Here is a 27,800-nt window from a genome sequence, read left to right as displayed (position 1 = left end):
TATAAGAAATGATCAGGAGGATGATTTCAGAGAGGCCTAGAGAGACTTACATGAAATGAGCAGAACCAGGAGATCATTGTACAAGGCAACAAAAAGATTATAAGATGATCAATTCTGATGGGCATGGCTCTTTTCAACAATGAGATGATTCAGGTCAGTTCCAGTGATCTTGTGATAAAGCGAGCCACCTACACTTAGAGAGAGGATTGTGGGATTGAATGTGGATAACAACATAGCATTTTCACTCTTTTTATTATTGTTTGTTTGCATTTTATTTTCTTAATTTTTTCCTTTTTGATCTGATTCTTCTTGTGCAGCAAGATAATTGTGGAAATATGTATAGACAAATTGCACTTGTTTAACATATATTGGATTACTTGCCAACTAGGGGAGGGGGTGGAGGGAAGGGAGGGAAAAAATTTGGAATACATTATTTTGCAGCAAGGGTGAATGTTGAAAATTATCCATGCAAATGTTTTGGGAAAACAAAAACAAAAACAAAAACCTTTAATAAAATATATTGACCTATTTTATTCTAAGGTATCATAATAATTCAACAATTTAAATTGGCCTGGATTTAGGTAATATTAGATACAATCTGTTTTTTTTCCATTTATTTGTGTCAAGAAATTATTTGGCATAATAGAGAGCTAGTCTGAAAGTCTGAAGGATCTGGGTTCATGTCACAATTTAGTCAAGTGTTGTCTGGGAAAGACAGTGTGTATTTGTATGTGTATGTGTGCTTAGAAGTTTTTTTTGTTTTTTAAATTCCTATATTGTCCCTTCCTCCAAATCTCTAATTAATGAAATCCTATGTATCTTTTAAAAATCCAGTATAAATGTCACCTCCTGCAAGAAGCCTTCTTTGATCCTCCCTTTCAGTTAATAATTTTTCTTAAGAAAATTTTCAAATAACCCCCTTTTGTATGTTTCTTTTATGTAGTTAAATATTATTTTATATTATAGCTGCTTATGTGATATAAACTAGTCATCCTACTAGACTGCAGACTTTATGACTTTTTAAGTCCAGATATCTCTACCACCACCACTGTGAACTTGATAAATTACATGTTTGTAGGTTAAGGAAATGAGTTTTGATGGGGCATTTTAAGAACTTATATTGTTTGAGAGATTAAGCTAAAAGACATTTCAGTAAAGGAAAATGACTTTAACAAAACTATGGAGATGGGAATACATACAACATGTTCATGGGTCAAGGATTCTTCAAGTTTGTCTATAGAAGAAAATTCATATAGAATGGTAAGAGAGATATGTAGTATGGGAATCTCTTATGGATGGTCTTTAATGCTAGACTAAAGAGTTTAGGTCTTCATACTCTAGACAGTATGGAACTGTTGAAATTTTTAGCACAGGGCAACCATGTACTGTGTAATGTCTTATGAAATTGATTTTATACTATATGGAATGGATTATTATTAGAGTAGGGTATGAGGGAGAAAGACAAAGTAGCAACAGAGACACCTATAATGGTATCCTTCAGAGAGATGATAAGGATTTGAAGAAGTTGGGAGCAGAAAGGAAGAAACAGATCGATGCAACTATTTCCAAAATGAATAGAATTTGTGAGACAGTGTAGTATTATGAAAAGATTAGAGAGTTTGGGTTTAGGAGACACTTAGATTCTAATCTCAATTCTTATATTTAGTAGATGGATATTTATTCACAAATCACTTAGGCATTCCGAGCCTGTTTTCTCATCTGTGATAGTAGAATGATGACTTAAACTAGGTTGGCTAGGATATCAAAATGAGATAATGTGTAAAGTTTTTTGTAAAACTTAGAAGTTATATAAATTTCAGCTATTAGCATTATTAGTGATTCAGTATAGACAGAAAGGGGAAAATTCAAGGCTCTTTCCAGCTAGGTAACCAAGAGAATGATGGTATCATTAATTACTAATTTGTAAGAAAGAAGCAGCAAGGTTAGACTACTCTTGTTAAAAATTTGGCTTTTAGAGAAAGAGGGAAATAAGATAGCAATGCAATAATCTTGTCCTATTCAATCTTAATATATGAAATTATATTATATTTTTGAATTCTGCAAATCTTGCATTTCACATTGCAGACCTAGGTTTAAACCTGCAATTTCAGGAACAAATATGTGTAATCAAAGCATCAAATTTATAAACAGTCATGTAAACAGAACTCTATTTCATGAATTTGCCAATTTCTTCCTTTGTAGACATAGCCATCTTTCTTTCCCCCATTTTCTTCAGTGTTTGAATAATTACAAAAGCTATTAAAAAAATAAACAACATGTCTCATCTGACTATAAATTAGGTGGTATTGTTTTACATTGTCTCTATAGATATTGAGAAAGAATTCTCAAATTCATGGCAACAGCTGTGACTGGCATAAAAACTCTATTTTTAGCCTTCATTCCATCATTGCTTTATAGGCTGTAGAAGGTTGTTTTAAAAAGTCTAGCAACAGCTAAAATGACTTTATACTTTTATAATATCTCAACATAGATTCATAAATTAATTTTTATCATTACAGAAAGACTTTTTTTTTTTACATTTTCATTTAGTCTAAGGGATGGACAGTAACCTCTTTCTTGAATTCCTCTGTTTATTATTTATAGCTGATTGATAAAAGAGAATAGTTTAAATGAGAACAGTATAAATTTTACAGGATAGATAAATTATGAAATTCATAAAAAACATATTTAAATTGAGTGGGGGCATGGAATACTAGTAAATGAAGAATTGAAGTTGAGCATCATGCAAAGATTAGTGAAGAGAAGTGGGGTAAGCGGGCCACAACACATTGCAAACAAGGAATGATATAGATGTTGCTGTGTAAAGTTTGCCATCAGAGTATATAGGCATTCAATAGTTGTATACCAAAAGGAAGAAGTGATTGATAGATAGATAATCTGTATGCTCCTGAGTCACTAAGTGACACAGAGGATAGAGTGCTGGGCCTGGAATCAGAAAGAACTTAGTACAAATTTGGCCTTGGACATTCACTATCTGTGTGACTCTGGGCAATCTATGGACTTCTTTGCCTCAGTTTCCTCACCTGTACAATGAAATGGAGAAGGAAATGGCAAAGCTCTCTAATATCTTTGCCAAGAAAATCACAAAAGGAGTGACAAAGAGTTGAACATGACTGAAAATGAGTAAACAAGAGAGACCACATGCTTCATTGGCTTTTATACAAAGTCAAGATAAATAGAGGAAGAATCTCATATATCTCATTGTAGACAAAAAGTCCCACAGGATGGACAGCCATGAATAAATTGTGATCTGTGTCATTGAAAAAAAAGAGGTCATCAATCAGAACATATCTCCACAAAAATATATTAAATTTGACCTGCTTCTTTCTTTAAATATTCAATTTGTCTGGATTTTAAATAAGTTAAATTTCTAAGTAAAAGCTCTATAGGCAAAGAAATAAAATTGAAAGGAAAATAGGTTTGAACAATAGTAATATTTGTAGAACATGTGACTGCTAACTAAATGATTCCTGAATTGAATTGAACAGAATACTTCATAGTTTACAAAGTCATTTCCTCACCACAGCCTTGTTATTTCAGTTTGTTAGACAACAAACTTGGTCTGTGAGAGATTACTGTGCTAGTTACTAGGAATACCAAGAAAGACAAAAAGTTTCTTCCCTCAAGGAATTCATATCCAAATGAAGGAAACACTATGCAAACTATTATGTACAAAGAAGATATTATCAAGATAAATTGAAGACTATAATGAAGGACCAGGAAAGGATTCTTTCAGAAGATGGAATTTAACTAAGACTAGAGGGAAGCCAGAGTTAAAGACAGAAACATGGGAAAGCCAGTGAAAAAGCACCATGTTCATAGAATAACAAGGATGTTACTGTAACATTGGATCTACTCATAACTGTCAGTGCCAATAGAAGAACTACAGGTGTGCTGAAACCTCTCTGGCCCAATGTTTTTTTCAGTTCTGGAGTCACAAATGCCTGAGTTCAAATCCAGCCTCAGACATTTACTAGCTGTGTGACCCTGGACAAGTCACTTTAACCCTGTTTATCTCAGTTTTCTCATTTGTGAAATGAGCTGGATGAGGGAATGGCAAACCATTCTAGTATCTTTGACAAGAAAACCCCAAAAAGAGTCACAGAGTCAGACGTTTCTATTTCCAGCAAAGAATGTAAGTATTTTTTCCCTCTGGAACAAACTAACCATTATAAATTAATAATAATTATTATACCTTTAGAAATCAATAAAATTGAACAATAAAAATTCCTAACAATTAGCCTTACATTAGACATGCTTACTTACATAATTTGATTCAAAGGACAATAGATAAAATGGCTTTGCTTCGGTAATCTTTATTCTATTACCACAGTGCCACTAGAGATGGATTCTTTTTCATTATGGTGACCAAGAGTAACCTCTTTTAAAATTTAAATACCCCTCAGGGAGGTCAAATTTTAGCACTTTATACTTTTATCACTCTGATCCATCATCATTAACATTTTGCTATGAATTTAACCCACCTGAGAGTAAAGTGTGAGGGATTGTGAAAGAAAGGTGGAAAGATACTATGCCATGGGGAATGTTCCAAGTATCATAAGATCTATTAAAGTAAGGGTTAGTAATGATTTTTCTAGTTTGGAGAACCCTCTTGAAAGCATGAATGATGAAGGAACTGTCTGTACAGTAGGTACTAAGAGGTACCACAAAGGATCCTGAGAAAAATCATGAAGACAAATAATGTAGGACTTGATCTCTTTTCTAACCCTGGAAAATCACTACTGCTTTTACTATTGGGTAATATTGTAAAATAGAGTACTCAGTTTCTTCTTTTGACACTTAATAGTTTTGTAATCAAGTCATTCAACTACTTTGAATTTCAGTTTCTTGAATCCATAAAATAATATCTGCCTCAGGAGCTTTTAAATAATTAAACTAATGTATTTTAAAACACTCTGAAAACTTTAAAATTCGATATAGATGTCAATTATTTTTATAATTTAGGGCCTTTCTGAAGATGAGCATATGATATATATATATATATATATATATATATATATATATATATATATATATATATATATATATATATATATATATATATATATATATATCTGTCATAAATTTTAAAAAAAAGAAGAAGAAGAAGAAGCTTATAAAGATGGGGCAGCTAGGTGGTGCAGCAGATAGAACACCAGCTCTGAAGTCAGGAGGACCTGAGTTCAAATGTGGCCCCAGACACTTAACACTTCCTGTGTGACCCTGGGCAAGTCACTTAACCCCAATTGCCTCAGCAAAAAGTTTAAAAAAAGAAGCTTATAGAAGTCATTATCTGAAAATTTTAGGATCCAATAATATATTTAAAGTATTCTTTCCTTTTTTATTTTCTCATTGTGGACATTCACTATGTGTGAAGAACTGGGAAATAAATGCAAGAAAAAAGAAAGAACATTCCTTTCTTCAAGAAGCTTAAATGCTAATGGGTAAAGATAAGACATAAAAGGGACCTGAAAATGGGAGGGAAGTGAGAAGGTGCTCTCTTGGGGCCCATGGTGGAGACTTTTGGAGAGACAGGAACCAAGTCTAAATGAATTGGAAAAGAAAGCACATCTATCTCTTCTTGGTTTTTTTTTTTTTTGCTATTAGATTGTTTCTTCTTGTATATTCATGGTTTAGATTGCACAGTGATATGTGTTTCTTCTTTGATGTTCTTTTTTCATGCCTTGTCATAATTGGCAAAATAGTTTCATGGCATAATATAATTGATTATGAAATCTTAGGTTTTCTCTCCATTTACAAGAGAAAAATGGAGTTTTCCATGTTTTTCTATTTCAGATGAAGTGGTAGGGTAAGTAAGATCCCGTTATAGATCAAAGTATAAAAATAATCTAGGTATAATTATCTCTAAACTATCATAAACTATGGGAAATACCAATGATAACTTACAATGTATATTTCTTGATGTATGTAATTACATTTGACAAAAGTTTGAAGTGTAAATGAAAATATGTCTCTTAGCATTTGTCTACCATATTTCATTTTTCAAGGTTACTGATGTTATCATTATAGCACAAAACAGATTCCACCAAAGATTTTGTGGTGATAGTCACTAGCTTAATATGTTTTAATCCAGCAAAAGCTACTTCAAGTTTCTCTTCTTATCAGAATATTTCTATGGTCATACTGACGAGGGGAGCCTGAAACTGAAGGGGGGGATCCAGAAACTCTCTGAAAACTCCTTCAAGGAGAAATTCTCCTTGAACCCTGCCACTAGAAGACCCACCCCAGGAATCAAAACAAAAGTGGTTTATCTTGGTGGGACTAGTTGAAGTAATCTCACTTCACTGGAGATTTAGATTTCTATTGACCCCTGTTGTTGGCTCAAACCACTCCCAATAAAGTGGTCTCATCTAGGCCTGGAGGCAATGACAGCATTGAGGGCAATCTCATTGGGCTGAAACTTCTGTCTCAGATTTCCTTATAAAAACGGCAATTTTAAATTCAGTCCTTGCAGAAGACCTAACATGCCATGCTATGCCAAGGAACCCTCTGCCTGCTGAAAAGAGGAACCCTCTTTCAGCATTTACGCCCTCTTTTATCTCTTCCTCACCTATTTCCCTAACAAGACTTTATATCTCTCTGTCGGAATTTCTCTGCTACTTTACTTCTTTGTTAGATCTTGCAACCAAATGCTGACTTCCCAATGCCAATAATAAACTTCTTTTTACCAGTCTAGCTTTTCGGGTTCATAAATTCCTTTAAGAAGGATCTCTGCACTGCCAAAAGGGAGTTCCCACAACTCACTACCCTGCGCCAAATCCTAAGGGGATCTAGGGGAGCCAAACCTCTTCATTTGGTTCCTTGAATCCCAAAACTTCCAGTAACCTCATCATTTAACTCCCTGACCACCAGGAATTCTGATCTCATCATTTTGTTCCTTGACTGTGAATTCCAAAATCTAAACCTCATTAAAACCTACTTCTGAATTAAGTATTTCTCTAGATCTTTAGCTGTCAAGACCCAAGACTGATTTGGCAATAGTATCTGAATCAGGGAATACTTAGACCTGGAGATCCTTGTAGATCAATCAAGCAGATGATTGAGAATAATTCCTTTACCTGGGATTGGAGGAAGTGGAGAAAAAAGTAATAGAGACAATCTGGTGACCTAATGAGTTCAAATCAAATCAAATCAGAATAGCTGATCAAATCGTAATAGCTGTGTGATCCTAGACAAATTATTTAACTTCTCAGCAAGAGAAGTTATGTTAATGAGGATTATTTAGCACCAAACTCAAAGGGTTATTTTGAAGATCAAATGAGACAGCATATAGAAAAGTGCTTTGCAAATCTTCTCATATCATTACTAGTCATAACCAGGCTTTTAGAGCATCAGGTGTAGGAAGTCAACATCAGGTTGAAAATTGGTATCTAGATCAGCAAATGGAGCACAATATTAAGGTTGTCTGACATCAGACAATGAAGCTGGAGAAAATAGTCAAAATCAGAGGAATCTGGTAACAGGTAGTAAAGACATAGGAAATAAACAGATTTTAGAGATTAGACTTCTTGACCCCATTGAGATTAGCAGGGATAAGGTCGGATTCCAAATTCTAGAGATTACAGGGCCATGGGACAGTTTTACCAAGAGTTTTAGGAATTGGGAAAAGAAAATAAGAATTCAGTTATTGAAACTAGGGGGCAGGTGGTTTGCAGAGCTATCTATGTGGGAAAGGGATTAGACTTGTTTTACTTGTAGAATTAAGAGTGATTAGGCCAGATTTTTATTTTAATGTAAGAACAAATTTTCTAAGAATTAGAGATGCCTTGGAGAAAGTTTCTGTCTCATTAGCTATCATTAAGTTAGATGACCATTATCTAGAATTAAAATAGAATCCAGAAAGTAGGAATAGATGACCTCCCAAAGATTTCTTCCAAATTGAGTACCCTCTGGGTTATGGATCCTGAGTCTTCTTTAAGGATGAATTCCAAAGTATATCTTTCTCTGACTTCAATTTTACAAGATTTAGTGTCTGTGCAAGTAGTGTATGCTAGTAGCCATAGCCTCAAGCACATAGCTGTTCTTAGTTCAAAGGAAGATTCTTTACAGCCTTAATTTGGAGTGTGAAATGCCATCCTCTTTATTCAATTACTAGTAAATCTTTATTTCTTATATGTTGCTTTTCAAATCACTATTATATGATTTGTAAGAGTTGTAAGAATAAAATAACAATATTGGCCAAGCATTTTGCAAATCTTAAAGTGCTGCTTATTATTATTATGTACATAGTACATTTTAAGCATTTCTAACAAGCAGTGCTCAATATTGTGGTTATTTACATATATGTGATCCATATACAAAGCTGACAATAACTCTTCCTTGCAAATAATTTTGTTATCACCACCACCTAATTATAGATTTTATATATGCATATATATAATTAACTGATATATTTGCTATGACATTCATACTCTTGATTTTTTCTGTGAGTTTTATATGTGCCACCTCTATTTTCATTCCTTATAAAAAAATTTATAAATCAAATAGATATCTAGTTGAAGCACAGTGAACATAGTAGGTGTTCATTGATAGTAGCAAAATGTAATAGGAAGGAATGGCATCTAAGCATCTCTTTGCTTTTTTACTGTCAAACCACATTTAAGTATGATGTAAAAGTGTTTTGATGTCTGCCTGCAGATGATGCCACCAGGGATTAAGAATTTGAATTTCCAAAGTTAAGAAAGTATCAGAAAAGAAAAGATATATTGTATTAACAAGTAACTGGCAGTACTTTATATTCAGTTATCTAGAACTCTTGGGGAATGAGTCATTCTGGATAGCCAAGCTCTGTTTATAGGTGAATACTGATTCCCTTTAAATAGGAAAGGCTTTAAAAAAAAAAAAAAAAAAAAAAAAAAAAAAAAAAAAAGATGTTAGCTATTTTAGATGAAGATCTTTATCCTAAAATTAAGATAGATTGCTGACTTCCTGCTTTCTTATATAGCATGCATTGAATATTATTTATGCTTTCTTTGATAACTAAAGATCATCTTTATAACACATTTCTTACTATAATTTTATTTGTTGACATTATGTTTTCAAGAACTATTGGAGTACATGAGATGTTTTGTCCCCACACTGGTTAACCCTCCTAGAGTTTTTGAGTTCTTATATCTAGTTGGTGGTGTTATTGTTTTTCAGTTTTTCTATCTCTTCTGTTGTCAAACAATCAGCTGTCAGTTCTCATTTCTTTCAGTATGATTTTTGTCAGTTCTGTCTTTTTTTCTAATTTGTAGCTTCTGATTTGTTATGGATTTGGAAATGTATTAGAATCACATGTAAAGTAAGTATAAATAAACAAATAAGACTTGAGGGATACTTTCATGATTGCTCATTAATGAAGAGATTGTATGCAGTTTTGACTGCTTTAGTCATTTTTTGTTTGTTTCTAAAAATAATTCAAGTTAAACAAGGTAGCAGTTTTCAAATTTTCTTTCACCTCTCAGGGAGTTGCATGAGAGCTTTATTCTGACTTTTTATTAATATAATAAGAAAAAACGATGTCCATCAAAATGGGACCTCACATTTAGCCAAGGACAATATTCTTTTTGACCTAAATTGAGCTAAAGAACTCATGAAGATCTTCTTGATACCGCAGAAATGCATCAGGACACCCAACAAAATGTAGACTAAACATTCTTTTTTTCATTAAGTCATAATAAGGAAAAATGATACCCATCCAAATGGAACTATATATTTAGCCAAGGACAATAGATTGAACACTTCCTCCAAGACACTGGAGAAAAATGAATATTTCCCATAGCAAGGGGCTGGGAGGGAGGCAGGGACAGAGTGACTTAGTGTTCTTGAGTTATACTTCAGAATTCATTAAACTGGAATATAAATTAGTCAGTAAACAAATATTTATTAAGTACTTTCTAGGTACCAGGAACCATATTAAATCCTGGGAGTTCAAAGAAAGCTGTCCCCCCTCCCAAAAAAAAAAAAAAATGTGTTCACAATGACAAGGGAAATTGAGAAATATTCCAAGTCAACTCCTCCTTTGAAAGACATCAAATGGAACTATGCTCAAAAAGTTATCAAACTGTGCATACCCTTTGATCCAGCAGTGTTACCGGACTTATATCCCAAAGAGATTTTAAAGAAGGGAAAGGGACCTGTATGTGCAAGAATTTTTGTGCAGCCCTCTTTTCCAGAACCTGGAAACTGAGTGGATGCCCATCAATTGGAGAATGGCTGAATAAATTGTGGTATATGAATATTATGGAATATTATTGTTCTGTAAGAAATTACCAGTAGGATGATTTCAGAAAGGCCTGGAGAGACTTGCATGATCTGATGCTGAGTGAAATGAGCAGGACCAGGAGATCATTATATACTTCAACAACAGTACTATAGGATGATCAATGCTGATGGATGAGGCCCTCTCCAACAATGAGATGAACCAAATCAGTTCCAATAGAACAGTAGTGAACTGAATCAGCTACACCCAGGAAAAGAACTCTGGGAGATGACTATGAATCACTACATAGAATTCCCAATCCCTCTATTTTTGTCCTCCTGCATTTTTGAGTTCCTTCACAGGCTAATTGTACACTATTTCAAAGTCTGATTCTTTTTGTACAGCAAAACAACTGTTTGGACATGTATACATATATTGTATTTAACTTATACTTTAACATATTTAACATGTATTGGTCAACCTGCCATTTGGGGGAAGGAGGGGAAAAGTTGGAACAAAAGATTTTGCAATTGTCAATGCCGAGAAATTACCTATGCATATATCTTGTAAATAAAAAGCTATAATAATAAAAAAAAAAAAAAGAAAAGAAAAAAAAGACATCAGATGTAGGCAACTTGATGGTGCAGTGGATAGAGCAGTGGTCCTGGAGTCAGAAGGCTTTAGACACTTGACACTAGCTATGTGACCCCAGGCAAATTACTTTACTCCATTGGGAAGGAAGGAAGGAACAGAAGGAGGGAGGGAAAAGAAAAAGAAAAGAAAAGAAAAAAAGATTACAAGTCAAAAATAAAAAAAAAGCAGTAATCATGGAGAGAATTTCCTTTATTTTTACAGGTTCCATTGAAGTATGTTTAGACATAAAGATAGCCTGTATTCGTAGCATTTTCAAGAAAATTTTCCATATAATAACATGATCGCTTCCCTAAATTGGCAACATCGATGATATTTAGAGTGCTTTGCTGCCAAAGTAAAAGTTTTGTAAATTATGGAACTGCTTTGAAAGTGACATTAATTGACCTAGTATTTGGATGAATTCCAGGATGACTGGCAAAGACAATGTGCAAATGAGTCTTTTGTCTCCTTTGACTATTTAGTTTGTACTGATCATTCCTATTGTGTTTATGTTTTCATATTGGTGTTCTGCCTTGTTTCACCTTTATTTTGTAGGACCCATCAAGAAAATGAAATGATTTATATCAGGAATAAACACTTTCCCCCGGCTAAAACTATGCTATCATGTCTCCATGTCTTTTTTTTTTTTTTTTTTTTTTTTTTTTTTTGGTAATAACTGCTTTTATTATTGTTGGTTTTACCAGCTAGATGCAGTTTACTTGAATATTAAGTACTGTTATATAAAGTCATTGGCATGGACTTAACTCAAGGAAGTACTTTAATGAACAGAGTCCTCTGTGTAGAAAGCATAAGTTAGATGATAATATTATGCAGAATATTTTAAGATTCCCCAATCTAGTTTTAAACTATATGCATTTTTGCATATCAGCTTAACTGTGTTTAAATAAAGATTATACAGTTAATGTAGATTTGTATATGCTCGTCCTTTAGACAGAAAGTTCCTTTCTTAATAGTTTTCCTTAATCATCAGTGAATTGGGTAACTATATTCAAATTGTCACTTTGCTAAAATATAAAACCTTGGATCTTAATCATCTGATTTCATAGAGATTACCAGGGCATTGATAGTTTTGATCTTTTATTGTTATAGGTTAGCTATAAAAAAGGAGTAGCCTAAAGATTGCTAAATATTTGATTTTTAATGAAGGAGGTTGAGAAATATTTAGAACCTTTCAAAACATAATTACAAAATACAGATATTACAAAATCTTGTGACATGCTATATAATTTGTATAGGCTCTATATTTTGAAGCTTTTGAAGACTATAATTTTGAAGGCACTTTATAAGTAAATGGAATAACTTTTTTTTTTTTTTTTTTTTTTTAATTGGGAGAAAAGGCTCTCAATTCAGCAAGGCTTATATAAATGAATATTTCACATGGTGGGGAGATAGAGGTAGAATCATTCAGCCTTCCTGAATTATATTAAAAATTCATCAAGTAGAAACACAAACAAGTTAACAAGCATTTATTAAGTATTTTCTATGTACCAGGTACTATACTAAACATTGGGAGTACAAAGAAAGCTTTCTCCCTCCCCCCCAAAAAAAAATTGTACCACAAAGTTAAATATAATCAATTTGATACAAAGATTGCAGCCTACTGCAGATAAAGAAAATGACTGTCACATTCCAACCCATGGTGGTAGTTCACTACCTCTGTACCTGCTGTGAAATAGCACCAGTCATCTGAAAACTATATTGATCTCAATTCTATTATCTTCATTTTCATTGCTAGAATCATTTTGTTTATTCTCCCAGTTTATCTTTCTTTGATTGGTGTCAATTCATAAAATATCTCTATTTTTCTCTGAATTCCTCATATCTTCATTACTATGTAATAACATTCCATTACATTCATAGTATCCAATTGATTTGGCACCTACTTTGTTTATAGCTTTTTGCTACTACAGAAAATATTGCTCTGAATATTTTGCTATCTCTGAGACTTTTTATTCTCTCATTGACCTTTTTGAATTATATACCTAACAGTGACCCAGAGAATATAAATAGGACAATAACTTTCTTCATATAATTCCAAATTGATTTTACAATGACTGGCCAGATCCATAGCTTCACAAACAATGGATTAGCTTTTCATAACTCACAACAAGATGGGAGAGATATGGGTATATTTTTAGGCAGCCTCTCCTTGTGAGACAAGGATGAAGGAGGAGATAGTGCTAGAAGGCAATTGACTAGTATGAGATAAGGAGCACTCAGTGAATATCTTCAGTTTTTTTCAATGAAACAGGTAGGTTCTTAGCAGATAGGTGAATCAAGTAAAACGTGAGGAGTGATGGGAAAAAAATGTTTGGAAAAGCCATTGTAGTGAGTGGAATAGTGAATGAATTGGGGAGGTATAAAAGAAAGTCCTCATTGCAGTGATGATCCAGTTGATGTTATGTAACAATTTTATGGCTTTTCATGATCATCTCCAGTTCCATTCAGCACTAAATGAGTAGACAGTGAATACTGGGCTTAATCCAAGTTTGGGACTTGGCAAGGCATCATCTTTGACTGGATAAAGAAGCAAGGCATTCTAGTATTGAGTAGGTATCTCAGCAGACTACAACTCTGGGGCAAAATCTGACCCATCAGTAATGAGTCAGCTTTGGCTTGGAAGCTGTAATTTATCTCTCCTGAAGGGAGAAAAGTGTAACTAGTGTAAGCATGAAGACCTGGGAGCTAGTTTAGAGACAGAAGGATTGGAAGTCATAATGAGAATATAGAATGGAGTTAGGAATGAGCTAGAGTGATAAAAGATTATAATCAGATAATGCAATTTGGGAGTTCATTTTTGTAGAAGTAGAACATTTGTGGATTATAGCAAGACCAAGGGAATGCCCATGCTGTTGGAAATTAATTATAAGAGTTAGAAATGATTGGGAAAAAATATTCTAACCTATAACTTTGACTCCTTAGTTCCACTTCTTCATTTTGGAGTTACATATATATTTTTTTTCTACATAGGTGACTCATCTCCACAGGACTTCCTCTACCATGTCCTAGAAACTTTTTTACACTCTGAATCTTACTCCACCCCAGATTACTTCTCATGTTGGGAGTACCCTTCCATTATTGAAGCCTTTCCCTCCAGTCATCAACTTCCTCTCAGAACCTCCATTTTTTAGGAGCCAGCCCAAGCCAACCATGTCAACCTCTCTGATCATCACTGCTGATTCATCTACAGAGAACTTTTTCTGCCATGCCCCCATTCTGGGGACTTTCACCACCACCCCCTTTTTTTCATTTCTCTTTCAATGTGAAATCTTCCCCCACTAGAATATAAGTTCTAAAAACAAGAGACTGTTTTTTCTTTCTGCTTGTATTTGTATTCCTGACATTTGAAACAGTACTTTGTACATGGTCAGTACTTAACAATTTGTTCTTGACTTGATTACACTTTTCCACATTATACCCATTCAGATAGTTGAAGACAATTATAATGTTCTCTATGCCCCATTATCATTTGTGGAGATAATATAGACAAAAGCTATGCTGAATAAGTTGTTTTTATTGTGGTTTAGGAAGGCATAATTGCTAGGAAGAAATATTCAAATATAAAAGAAAGAAAAATTTTGAAACAAATAGATTCCTTTTAGAGTCTCAATTTTATATCTACCTCTCTTTGTACATGTTGCATCACTTGGTTAGATTTCAAACTCCTTGAAGGCAGAGATTGTCTTTCTGCTTTGTACCCCTAGTACTTAACACAGTGTATAGTACATATTAAGTGCTTGTTGAATCTTTACTTATTACTTGTATCTTTACTTATTACTTGTTGTTGACTGATTACTTATCCTTTCCAGTCCAAAGGTCGTTTAGTCTCCTTGGCATATCAAACAGAAGCAAAATAAAAATGAAGCTGTTCTTTCTTTGTCAACCTTTATCATCATTCTTTTATTCATTATTTAGTTCTTCTGCCTCTGAGCATCAATTTTAATCCTACCCTGTTCTACTTGCCACAATAGAAAGAGAAACAACAAAAACAAATATGTGATTAATTTAAGCATTATTATCATTATTATATAATAATAATAAATTAATAAAAGCAATAACTGATCTTATATGCAATTTTAAGTTCTATAGAACTTTAACAACCTTTAACAACCCAGCAAATTAAATCACTAGCTCATTAAACATTTATTAATTGCTATTAAATGTACTTGACTCTGGTGTTGCTAAGTCTATCTTATAGATAAGAAGACTAAAATTCAGAGAAGATCAATAACCTGACCTTGGTCACACAACTAGTAAATGTAGGAGCCAGTCCTAAGTCTAGATCTCCTGATCCCAGTCTTCTAGTGCCTCCTCTTACAAATCATGATTGTCTCAATTAGCAGAAAATGCTGAATGTAATTTTTTAATTCCCTGATAGAAGATGTCAACCAAATTTGTGTATTGAGAACCACAAAATTAAATCAGATCTTTCCCCTTTAGAGTAGGTTTACAAAACTTATCTTGTGAGATTGGAAATCTGTCGATATTTCATATCAATTAAAAAAGCATTAATTACTTATAGAGTCTTGATGGTTTACTAGTAAAATTGTACCCAAGTACACAGTTTTGTTCTTTATCTGATTAATTGGACCTTAGTGAAACAACAACTAAATCTAAATGGTGAAAATAAGATAGTGGTTTGCATATCTAGATATGTATACAAACATATATATGTATATATGTACATATCCTTCTGAAGGATCTTGACAATTATCAGAATGACCATCCTCAAAACTGCAAATTTTTTAAAAGTATATTAAATTTGTACTTAGCTAATCAGTAAAATCAATTAAACAGGGCTTTCCAGGTAATTTGATTGCAAACTCATCATCTTATTCAAATTTCAGTATTCCCTCATTTGTATGTAATAAATACTAAAAAATCAGTAAATGTAGGTATTGATCACAAATTAAGAAAATAGGTAATTCTAGTCAACTACCTTGGATTCATAATACATTTTTACTCTTAATTACCTGCTTCATTGTGTATTCATTTCATTTTAAAAACCTATACAAAAAAATTTACAGTCAGGAATTGTCAAGTATCTTTTTATTTCAATCATTAAAATCATATACTAAAGTCCTTAGCAGTCATTCTGCTATTAAAGAAAATACATAATGTAGTTATTATTTGATTAATCCTTAGTTTCCTTCAATACATAGGATCTCATCCTCTACTTCGTATAGGAGCCTTTCCTGATTCCTCCTACTTGTTAGTATTTAGCTACACACTCCTCAAATTTTCTTTGTATTTGCTCTGAATATATGTGATATATACTTCTCAGTTTATATGTTGTCATTTTGCTCCCCTCCACCCTGTGAAGTGTAAGTAGCTTTGGTCAAGTAGGGTTAAAAAGAAAGGGTTGTCTATCCCCAGTCCCTGATACATAGTAAGTTCAATAAATGTTGTTTTTTTTTTTTTTTTTTCTTCCAACTGAATTAATTTCCTTGATCATGTAGATTTCTATTATAGAATTTGGAATGTTATTTATTTTGAATCTCTAAATCATTAAGATAATGCATTACCATTTGTATAAGCTGTATTCCTTCTTGAGAGTAGAATTTTTGGCATTTTTATCTACAACTTCACAGAAGATCTTCTATACACTAAGTTCTTAATAATTATTTGTTGAAGTGAATTCCAGTGAATTTTAGGATCATAGGACCCACAAAATAGAGGAGAGAGGGAGAGAGAGAGGGGGGGGGGAGAGAGAGAGAGAGAGAGAGAGAGAGAGAGAGAGAGAGAGAGAGAGAGAGAGAGAGAGAGTTAGTTTGTTTTATAATTAAGAAGACTTGGCATGTTCTGTTTCTGTGTGATCCTGGACAACTTAATTACATTCCAATGTCCCGGGCAGCCATCAGGAAGTTGCAGAGCAGTTGCTAATTTGCATTGGTATAGGATGTTCTTTATATCAATTATATCACAGATACGGTAAAAATAAAAAAATAAACACACATACACACACACACACACACACACACATATCACGAACTGAACCCAGAGGATGGGAATGGACCTTAAATGTCATTTTATCTTATACTATCATTTTGTAAATGAGGAAACCAAGGCATGAGAAATTTAAATGATTTTGCCACTTGTTTGATGAAAACAGAGCCAAGTTTCAAGGCCAGATTCTCTATGTCCAAATCCATCTCTCTTTCTGGCACAATTTTCCAGATGATCAAACCAGGCTTATAGTAGAAATACAGTAATATATTTCCCAAATTGTTGCCTGATTCTTTGCATTCAGCAACTTAAATAAGCAATAAATATTGATATATTGATTATATTGCATAGCCGTATGGTCTCACAGTGCCATGTGTTAGCCAAGCCCCAGTGGCTTCCTGACTAGGATGGAAAGACTGCTGAGACCATCAGAATTTTGATCCCTAAACTGCTTCTACATGCTGAGATTTCATGAGCTTTGGCAAAGGGCTAAATGCAGTAAATCAGAGAGTCTGGAAATCCTGGCTCATCTCTTGATGACTTTATATCCTCCCTGCTGAAGTACAAAGAGAATGAAACTGAAAAGCAAAAAAAAAAAAAAAAAAAAAAAAAAAAAAGACAAAGTTCAAAGAGACAGGAGAGATGTAGCAACCCTTCAGGTCTATATCCATTAAGTTTAAATGCATATTTTTTCTAAATTTACATACATGTATATATATATATATATATATATATATATATATATACACACACACACACACACACACACACACACACACACACACACACACACATATGTATATATATCTTTATTTTCCTCCCTTCCCATACACCCTCATTCCCACTACAGTAGGCAGTCTTATTAACAGTAACTCATGTAAAATCTTAACCACTTTAATGCAGTCCAGTAATGGCCTCATAAATCTGTAATCTACAGTTGGATGAGTAATTTGTAGTACATATCCACCAGCATATATATGTATATATCTAAGGCAGGCCCTGGAAATGAATGATAATCTGGGCCCAGGAGGAGAGGAGAGAGTTAGCTTGCCTTTGAGAACCAATCAATCAGTAAACATTTATTACTTGCCTATTCTGCCAGGTATTGTGATGTTCTGTTTCTCTAAATTATAATCGTTCTCTGGGAACAAGTTTCTTGGGGGCTTCTGGAGGCAGCCTTCCTTTTAGTTCAATTCAATAATCCCAAATCCAGCCAGGAGTTAAAGTCCTTTACTGTCTCTTTCCAAATCTTATCTCCAGATCCTTTATTTTCTCCTTCAAGTCTTGTCTCCTTCACTTGGGGCTGGGTTAGCTTTCTGGAGGCCTTCCTCTCTCTGATACCTGAGAGCTCTTGTTGGAATGTCTCCAGCCTCTCCTCTTCCCCAATGTCTTCAGCCAGCACGAAGGTAGATGTGGGAATGAATCAATTGAATCAGACTCTACTTCCAAGAGTGGGATTGTGGGCTTTTGTGGACTTGTGGGTACTCCCTGGACTTGTGGGAGTTTCTTAAAAGATGCTCTCTTAAAGGTGTGAATCTCATGGAATTCTAGTAAATACATTACTGAACTAGAGAATTGTTAAGTACCATGCTAAATTAGGTAATTATATCCATTCCAGTGACTTAGCACCTTGTAAGAATCCTAACAAAAGAGGCAAAAGACAGTCCCTTCCCTCAAGGAACTTTCAATCTTACAGGTGAGACAAAATACAAACTAAAATGTACAAAGCAAGCTATTGATAGGATAAATAGGAAATAATTAAAAAGAGGACACTGGAATAAAGAAGGGTTGGAAAAGTCTTCCTGGAGCAAGTGGGTTTTTAGTTCAGACTTATAGGAAACCAGGGAAGTTAATAGGTAGAGATGAAAAGGGAAAACACTTCAGTCATGGGGAATAACTAGACAAAATGCCCAGAGAAGAGAGAAAATCTTATTCATGAAACAGCCAGGAGGCCAGTGCCACATTGCCAAATTACATTTTGGGGAGCAAAGTATAAAACTACTCACAAAATATTGTATACTTAAGAAAGGAGCTTTGTTTTGCCCTTTACAGATTAAGAAAATACCCTCTCTCCCCCAAAAAAAGGATGTAGAAACATTATCTTTTCTGAGTGAGGTCCTCTTCCTCTCCTGGAAAAATGTCTGGTCAGTAAGTCCTCAGTCTGGCAACTCATGTTGTCTCAAGCACACAATGACCCCACACTTCTCCTTAAAACAACAGTGCTTTAATATCATTATTTTTCCAGTGGTATTCTATAACTATGAAATATTCTCCAGTAACTGAAGAATTAAAGTAGATCCTTCAAAGAACAACTGAGCAATGAACGTAGTTTGCATAAACAGTACCCAGCCCACACAGCACTTAATAAATACATGTTGTCTGACTGAAAGTGTGCAGAAGTAGCATGAAGGACATCATCAAAGAAATGTCAGACAAGAAGAGGAGATGAACCCTTCTTGGAGTAGCCAGCATGATGTGATATCCACACAACGTGAAGAAAACCTGAGGCTGTCCCAGCTGCTCATTGTGCCTACTACTATGGGAAGATACAGACAGAGGCACAGGGGACGGGCAGGCTTGGATAGATGGTAGATGTTCTGTGTTATCGAAGTTTAAGGGAACACTAAACATGGTAAAATTTCACACCCATTGAAGCATCTGATTCAATGGAATAAGCACTTATTATTAGAGAATATATACTTTGAATATTGTTACATAGTTGTTAAATCTTCTATTTGGGGGAGGGGGGGCAGTATTGAATGGAGACTAAAACAGTTGATTTTTAGCCTGACTGGAGCTTCATATACAGTGTTGCTACATTTCCATGACATCGTAGCAGGATTTCTGTATTCCTAAATTTAAAACATTTTTATATATTTTATTTATAATGTATTTATAATTATATATATTTATGTATAATATATTGCAATCATAATATAATTATAATGTATTTATTACATTTTCATTTAAATGTTTATCTGTATCCTTCAAAATTTTGATTAGCCAGGAGACTGATGATAGCTGTACAGCATTTCAAGGGGAACTATGTTCCATGCACGGGTAGGAATCATATATTCAAAGCATATCTTTCTGCTATCCAGGGTGTGGGACTTCTTTCATGTGACAGTTGCCTAGCGCTAAAGGACCAAGTGTATTAATTGATACAATTTTTAAAAAATAATTTATTATAATTTCTTCTACCTTAAATTAAAAAATAATTATAAGCCATCATTTTACTTTGAAATAAAAAGTTTTCATCCTACTATCTCTCTAAATATATATATATATTTATGTCCTGTGTCAGTTGATACAGCTGTGGTCCTCTATAATGCTGAAGCATTGAGTCCTGGACTTTATCTCTCATTCTCTTTCTCTTAGTAACTCATCAACAACAATGGTCTCTGTCTTCAACATTTTTAAAGTGATTTAGATCTGTTTTCCCTAAGGGCATCACTGGGCGAACCGAAAATGCAATCATAAGATCACCATTCTATTGTGAGACAGTTGTAGTATTCACTCTGAGGAAATGAGGTCAAGTGCCTTAAGATATTTTCTCCATCTTTCTCCCCAGTCTCACTATCTAGCTCAGTCATTCAAGCTGTGAATCAGAGTATAACAAAGAAGACATTTTCACAGAAAAATTCAGTGAGAAGATTCATCCAGGCATTGTATAGGATTTTTCAATTTCATAATTACATTAAAGATTAAAGATGCAAATTTTAATATTACTTACACCTGAAATTTCATTCAAAGATAAGCATTAGTGAGAGTTTCTAGAAATTTGTGACATGTTCTCCTATGAATAGAAGTTTGATGATGGCAATAATGAAAAATTTGAAGATCTAGAAGCAGCTTGATGTTGCAAATAGGGCACTGGATTTAAAGGAGACCTGAGTTCAATTTGTCCCTTAGATACACTCTAGCTAGATGACTATCTCTAGCTAGATGACATATCATAGTGATATGTCTATCACTACCTTTTCTGTGCTTCTATTTCTTCCTCTATAAAATGAAGGCGGTAAACTCGAAGGCTTCCAACAACCCTTCTAGCTTTGTAAGCCTTCCTGATATCTTCCTAATACAAATCTTACAAACCCAACAAAACATAGAAGACTGGGCACAAATTAATAAGGAGATGCCTGTGCTCAGTTATATTAGTGAAGCAGATAGAATATTATTGATAATAGGAGCTGACATCTCAATTGCATTTTAAGATTTACAGAATGCTCTCCATATTTACAGTTTTGCATCTGATCCTCACAACTTTATGAGATAAATACTACAAGTGTTTGCTATCCCTAATTTACAAATATGAGATTTGGGGACTTTAATGATTTGCCCATGATAACATAAATAACAAATATTGAAGGACTTCAAATTCAGTTCTCTTCTAACTCAAGTTCATGAGCTTTCTTCTACACATTAATATCTTTATGGTTCTAACAATCATAAGCTTTTGAATGGTAGAAATTAATCAAAGAACACTGATAATAAGAGAAAAAAAAAGGATTTTCTTGAATATAAAAAAACTACTAAAGGATACTTCAATCTTTTATTTCATTTTCCAGCTAATACCTTTGCCAGAAGATGTCCATGTGACCTTACTCAGGTAATCACATAAGTGCACATACTTTTTTCTATCTTTATGAGAAGGATGCAAACAAACAAAAAGCAACTTGATATCAGTTTTATATTTTTAATTCAACAAGCAATTATTCAGCTATTAGGTTATTAATCATTAATTAGTCTTGTATCTTCCATATCCATATTTGAAATAGCGTGTAAAAAACACTGGCCTTGGATGTTTACTAGGTGTGTGACTGTGGCAAGTCACTCACTTAACCTTGTTTACTTCACTTTCTCATCTATAAAAATGAGTTGGAGAAGGAAATGGCATTTTTGCCAAAATGAGGTCACAAAGAGTCAGACTCAAGTGAACCAATTAAATAACAAGAAGAATTGAACAGTTTTGCTGAAAAAGCCCAGAAAATATCAACTAAATTACTATTTGTGAAGAGACTGAATTTTGTCTTTGTTTTTATTTTAATATATTATAAGAAAAATTTAAGGAGCAGATGCTTGGCAATTTCTTTTTTAAAAATAGTGTTTTATTTTCCCAAATACATGCAAATACATACATTTCATCTTTGCAAAATCTTGTGTTCCAAAATTTTCATCCTCTTTTCAACTCCTAGACAGCAAGCAATATGATATAGGTTAAATATGTGCAATTCTTCTAAACATGTTTCTATTCATCACACGGTGCAATAAAAATCATATCAAATGGGGGAAAAAACATAAGAAATAAAAAACCAAGACAGAAACAACAAACAAAGATGAAAATACTATGCTTTGATCCGCACTCAATCTCCATAGTTCTCTCTTTGTGTTGGTTCTTTCTGTTACAAGTCTCTTGGAATTTTAGCATTTTCTTTTGCTGTTCTCTGGGTTTGAAAACTTGTCAGTATTATACATAATATTTTTGGGTGTTTAAGTATTTGTTACAGGCAGAATTAGATGAAGTCCTATAAATGTATATGCCCTTCCTCTGAATACAATTGAATTATAATGTGCACTATAAATTGAAATGCATAGATTTTGGAAATAAGATTATTTAGTTCATGCCAAACAAATATGTAAAATCTGTATGTTTGCATGTTACCTTTGGAAATAGAATCAAGGAATAATATATTTGACTAATGTTATGTGCCTCTATTAAAAAAAAAAAAAAAAAAAAAAACTACGCCAGAAAAAAAGACTGGCTACTTTTACTATATTTAAACTTTGGTCTGTTAATTTCTACAACTTATTCTTTTGAAGCAGAAAGTAAACTATATATGAAGTTCAGACCTTTCAATTAAACAAATATTTTTGGTGCCCTGTATGAACCATGGTCTGCTAAATGCTATGAAAGTTAAGACATTCTGTTTCAAAGGGTAAAAACATTGAAACAAGTTATATGGGAGTAAACACATTAAGCTGACTCAAAGATTTGATTCTATTCCTGAAACAACATGCTGGCCTGAACCAGAAGATTTGTTTGCTTTATTTTTGAGAGGCTAAAAATGTTGTGTAGCACAATATTGTAGTAGGGTGTTTGCTTTATTTATAACAGGGCCAGGAAATAGTCCACGAAATCATTTGATCTGGTCCTGACAGTACAATTGCAGGCAGTGATGAGCTGAAAGCTAAGTACAACAACTTACAACTGCTTGAGTTTTTAAGTTGATAATTTTGTATAGCCCATGATTGATATTATAAGTATCTAAATGGCCCTTGGCAGAAAAGAAGGTTCCCCACCCATAATTTATAAAAAGAAATAAACACTACATAGTTTTATATACATAATGAAATTACATGCATCAAATGAATCATTCTTTGCAAAAGGTATTTGAATAGATGGATTTTTAAATATATTTTTATTGGATATATTTTGGATTCAAGAAAGGTTGTTTAAAATTTCAGTTTTCAATATAATTTTACTCTTCTGCATGGAAAAAAAAATAACCAATGTGGCTCAAGTGGTACTCAGAACCACTGTCAAAGGGCTTTTTTTATTATCTTAATTATCCTTGTGTAAAGGACTATAGTTGTTCTTAAGTATTGCATGAGCTGCATTATCTACAGTATCATACAATAACAACTCTAGAAAAGGTGATAAACTTCACTTATGCTTGTCTGATAATATCCCTTCTATGTTATAATGGAAGTAGTTTTTGTGATGTATGAAATTTCTGGGTTTCTTGGTTTGGTTTTTTTTTTTTTTTTAATATATGATGACTCTTACTGATTCCAAACTCAGTGCCCCTATCCATTAGGCCACATAGCTAACCGCCATTTAACTCTTAGCTCCTTTAATCTTATGTCTTGTCTAAGTTACTTGGACCCTTCAAACTAAGTTTCTCTCCTGTAAATGGGTATAATAATTCTTATTCAGACTATGTGGCAACAGGAGAAGTACTACAGACTTAGGGAATAACAAATGTTGCTATTTTCAAAGATATAGGAAGAGAATATAACCTCTCAACTTCAGGCTGATGAGATGCCTTTGATTACTAGGGAAATTTTAGGATGTGCTATTGAATGATTGGTTGGAATGAAGGTCTAAAAAAGAAAATAGATTCCCAAAGAGGCATCATAGATCTAGTGATGGTTCATGTTGGTTTTATGGACAAGATGGAGAAATGACTTCTGCAGTACTACGATCAGTTCTAGATACCATATTTTAGGAATAATATCAATAAGTTAGATAGAATGTAGATGAAGGTAGTATCCAGGAAAAGGTCTTGATTTCATATACACATGAAGATTGGTTGAAGAAACTGGTGATATTTAATCTGGGGAAGGTATCATATCTCAAATACATGTATGTATATACATACATACAAACACATATATGTTTATATACATATGAAGGTCTGCCAAAAGGAGTAAAAAGATTTATTCTACTTTGTCCCAGAAGACAGAACCAGGAATTAGAAGTGGAAATGGCAAAGAGACAAACCCTGATAGTGTTGTCATAAGGATTTAGTGAGATAATTTATGTGAAAACATTTTATAAATAAAATATTATATGAATATGAGTTATTTGCATTTATAGCACATAAAATAATTTTCTGGAAGGATGATGCTGAATCACTAGAAAAAGATTAAACAATAATCCCTATTTATGTTATATCATTTATATTTACATTAATGTATTATATTGTGTTAATATTACCTGTATAAAAACCCACCAACTTACTAAGGCAGGATAGCTTAAAAAAATATTTTTCATTAAGTTTAAAGTTGTCTCTTTGCCATCTTCAGCTCTAGTTCCTGGTTCTATCTAATGGGGCAAAACAGAATCCCCTCCTTTAAGTAGAGGTTGAAATATACATAAGCATATGTGTTTATGTGCATATGTATATGTACACATATGTATGCACTAATATGGCAAGGACATGCAAATTATTTTACTCACAAATGTTCAGTTAAACAAAAATTGATTAGCTGCATACTTCATTCTAGGCACTATTTTTCTTTTTCTTTTTTTTTTTTTAATTAAAGCTTTTTATTTTCAAAATATATACATGGATAATTCTTCAACATTAACTCTTTCAATTCCTCACTCCTTCTCCCACCTCCTCCCCTAGTAAGTATTCCAATATATGTTAAACATGGTAGAAATGTATGTTAGATCCAATATATATGCATACATAGTTATACAATGATCTTGCTGCACAAGAAAAATCAAATCAAACCAGGAAAAAAAAATGAGAAAGAAAATAAAATGAAAGCAAACAACAGAAAGAGTGAAAATGCTATGCTGTGATCTGCACTCAGTTCTCAAAATCCTCTCTCTGGGTGTATACACTCTTCATCATAAGATCATTAGAACTAGTCTGAATCATCTCATTATTGAATAGAACCATGTCCATCAGAATTGATCATCGCATAATATTGTTGTTGCCATATGCAATGATTTCTTGCTCATTTCACTTAGCATCAGTTCATTTAAGTCTTTCCAGGCCTCTCTAAAATCATCCTGCTGATCATTTCTTATAGAACAATAATATTCCATAACATTCATATACCATAACTTATTCAGCCATTCTCCAACTGATGGGTATCCACTTAGTTTCCAGTTTCTTGCCACTACAAAAAGGGCTGCCACAGACACTTTTGCACATGTGGGTCTTTCCCTTCTTTAAGTTATCTTTGAAATATAAGCCCAGTATAAATACTGCTGATCAAAGGGTATACACAATTTGGGCATAGTTCCAAATTGCTCTCCAGAATAGTTGGATCTGTTTACAATTCCACCAACAATGCATCAGTGTCCCAAATTTCCCACATTCCCTCCAACATTCATCATTATCTTTTCCTGTCATCTTAGCCAATCTGAGAAGTGTGTAGTATCTCAGAGTTCTCTTAATTTGCATTTCTCTGATCAATAGTGATTTAGAGTACCTTTTCATATGACTAGAAATGTTTTCAATTTCTTCATATGAAAATTGTCTATTCATATCCTTCAACCATTTGTCAATTGGAGAATGGTTTGAGTTCTTATAAATTTGAGTCAGTTCTCAATATATTTTAGAAATGAGGCCTTTATCATAACTTTTAGCTGTAAAAATGTTTTCCCAATTTATTGCTTTCCTTCTAATCTTGTCTGCATTAGTTTTGTTTGTACAAAAACTTTTTAACTTAACATAATTGAAATTATCTGTTTTACATTCAATAATGATCTCCAGTTCTTCTTTGGTCACAAATTCTTTTCTTCTCCACAGACCTGAGAGGTAAACTATCCTTTGTTCTTCTAATTTGCTTATAATATCACTCTTTATGTCTAAATCATAAACCCATTTCAATCTTATCTTGGTATAGTGTTAGTGTGGGCCAATGCCTAGTTTCTGCCATGCTAGTTTCCAATTTTCCCAGCAGTTTTTGTCAAATAGTGAATTCTTATCCCCAAAACTGGGGTGTTTGGGTTTGTCAAACACTAGTTTAGTCATTGTCTATTTTGCCTTGTGAATCTAAGCTATTCCACTGATCAACTATTCTGTTTCTTAGCCAGTACCAAATGGTTTTGATGACCACTGCTTTATAATAATAGTTTTTGATCTGCCACAGCTAGGCCACCATCACTGGCATTTTTTTTTTCCATTGAAATTTTTGACTTTTTCTTCTTCCAGATGAACTTTGTTATTATTTTTTCTAGATCTATAAACTAATTTCTTGGGATTTTGGTATGGCACTAAACAAGTAGATTAATTTTGGTAGTATTGTCATTTTTATTATATTCACGATATTTTTCCAATTGTTTAGATCTGACTTTATGTATAAAATGTTTTGTAGTTGTGCTCATATAGTTCCTGACTTCAGATGTTATTTTTACATCAAAAATATTATTTTTAAAAGTTTGTCAATTAAAAGCCTCAGATATTTTGAGATAAGAATTCACATTCATGTAAAATTTTATATTTTGAAAAAAATGTTCCTTTCACTAATCCATACTAACCCTGTGGCAAGCAGAGAAAATGTTAGCCCCATTTTAGAGCTGGTGAAATAGTCTCAGAGAAAGTGTTTCCTTCCCTGCTCTCCATCCCAACAGTTACATGTTACCTTTCATCTTGTTATTCCATGTCTAGTGTTTATGTTCCATGATGTTAGAATCTTAAACTATCTAAAAGAGATATGGATTCATCAGATTATAAAATCATACATCTAGAAATTAAAGGAATCTCAAATTCATTTAGTCCACAACCATTTTATCATGTAGTTGAGAAAATAGATTCTAAGAGGAGTGGGCAGCTAGATGGTACAGTGGGCTTGGATAAGGAAGGTGAGTTAAGACCTGATCTTTAATGCTTAGTAGTTGTGTAATACTTGACAAGTCACTTAACCTTGATTGCCTCAATTTCCTCATCTGTAAAATAATATGTAGAAGGAAATGACAAACCACTCCAGTATCTTTGCCAAGGAAACCCCCCAAAAAAATCATGAAGAGTAAGACATGACTGAGAACAACAACAAAGACCAAGAGGAATCAACTGGCTAAATAGCAGAGATAGAATGGGAACCTTGGTCTTCTGACTCCTGAACCAGGCAATGCTCTTTACCTTCCCACCACTCTCTGTATATGGGCTGCTTCATGGTGTGGTAAATAGAATTCTGGAACTAGAGTCAGGAAGGCCTCTAATATTTCCTGGCTTTGTGAGTGTGGGCAAGTCACATAATTTCTGAGCCTTCTTCTTTAAAATGGGAATAGTAATGTTTGTATAATACCTTTTTTCTCAGGAGTTTCATGAGACTTCAAGACAGGTAATGTAACTGGACTTTGATAACTTTGAAGCACTATAAATATAAATATCAACAGTAATTAATAATCCACTATAATAAAAAAAGTTAGCTTACATCCTATGTATAAATTTACTGTTCCCTGTTATAATTTTGAGAGAAATGAAAGTATTATTTTATTGCTTTATGAAAT

The 27,800-nt window shown here is 33.3% G+C and overlaps 1 protein-coding gene across 8 annotated transcripts in view; it reads left to right on the top strand.

Moving 5' to 3' along the window:
- XRCC4 (X-ray repair cross complementing 4) overlaps positions 1-27,800 on the top strand; it is a 365,806-nt gene that overhangs the window by 303,066 nt on the left and 34,940 nt on the right. The window contains exons 8-9 of one of the 8 annotated variants that reach the window (XM_074282154.1): positions 19,829-19,885; positions 21,394-21,434. The exons of 6 other annotated variants lie outside the window; for them this stretch is intronic. In XM_074282154.1, coding sequence (XP_074138255.1) covers positions 19,829-19,885; positions 21,394-21,397 — 61 coding nt within the window. In that variant the 3' untranslated portion in view covers positions 21,398-21,434. Of the gene's footprint in view, positions 1-13,849; positions 14,389-19,828; positions 19,886-21,393; positions 21,435-27,800 lie in introns of those variants that run through there. One more of the 8 variants, XM_074282157.1, reaches the window with a different exon arrangement.

This window comes from Sminthopsis crassicaudata, chromosome 1 (genome assembly GCF_048593235.1).
Source record: "Sminthopsis crassicaudata isolate SCR6 chromosome 1, ASM4859323v1, whole genome shotgun sequence".
Lineage (NCBI taxonomy): Eukaryota > Metazoa > Chordata > Mammalia > Dasyuromorphia > Dasyuridae > Sminthopsis > Sminthopsis crassicaudata.
Note: the sequence above shows the minus strand (reverse complement) of the source record. Positions and strands in the feature narration are given on the sequence as shown.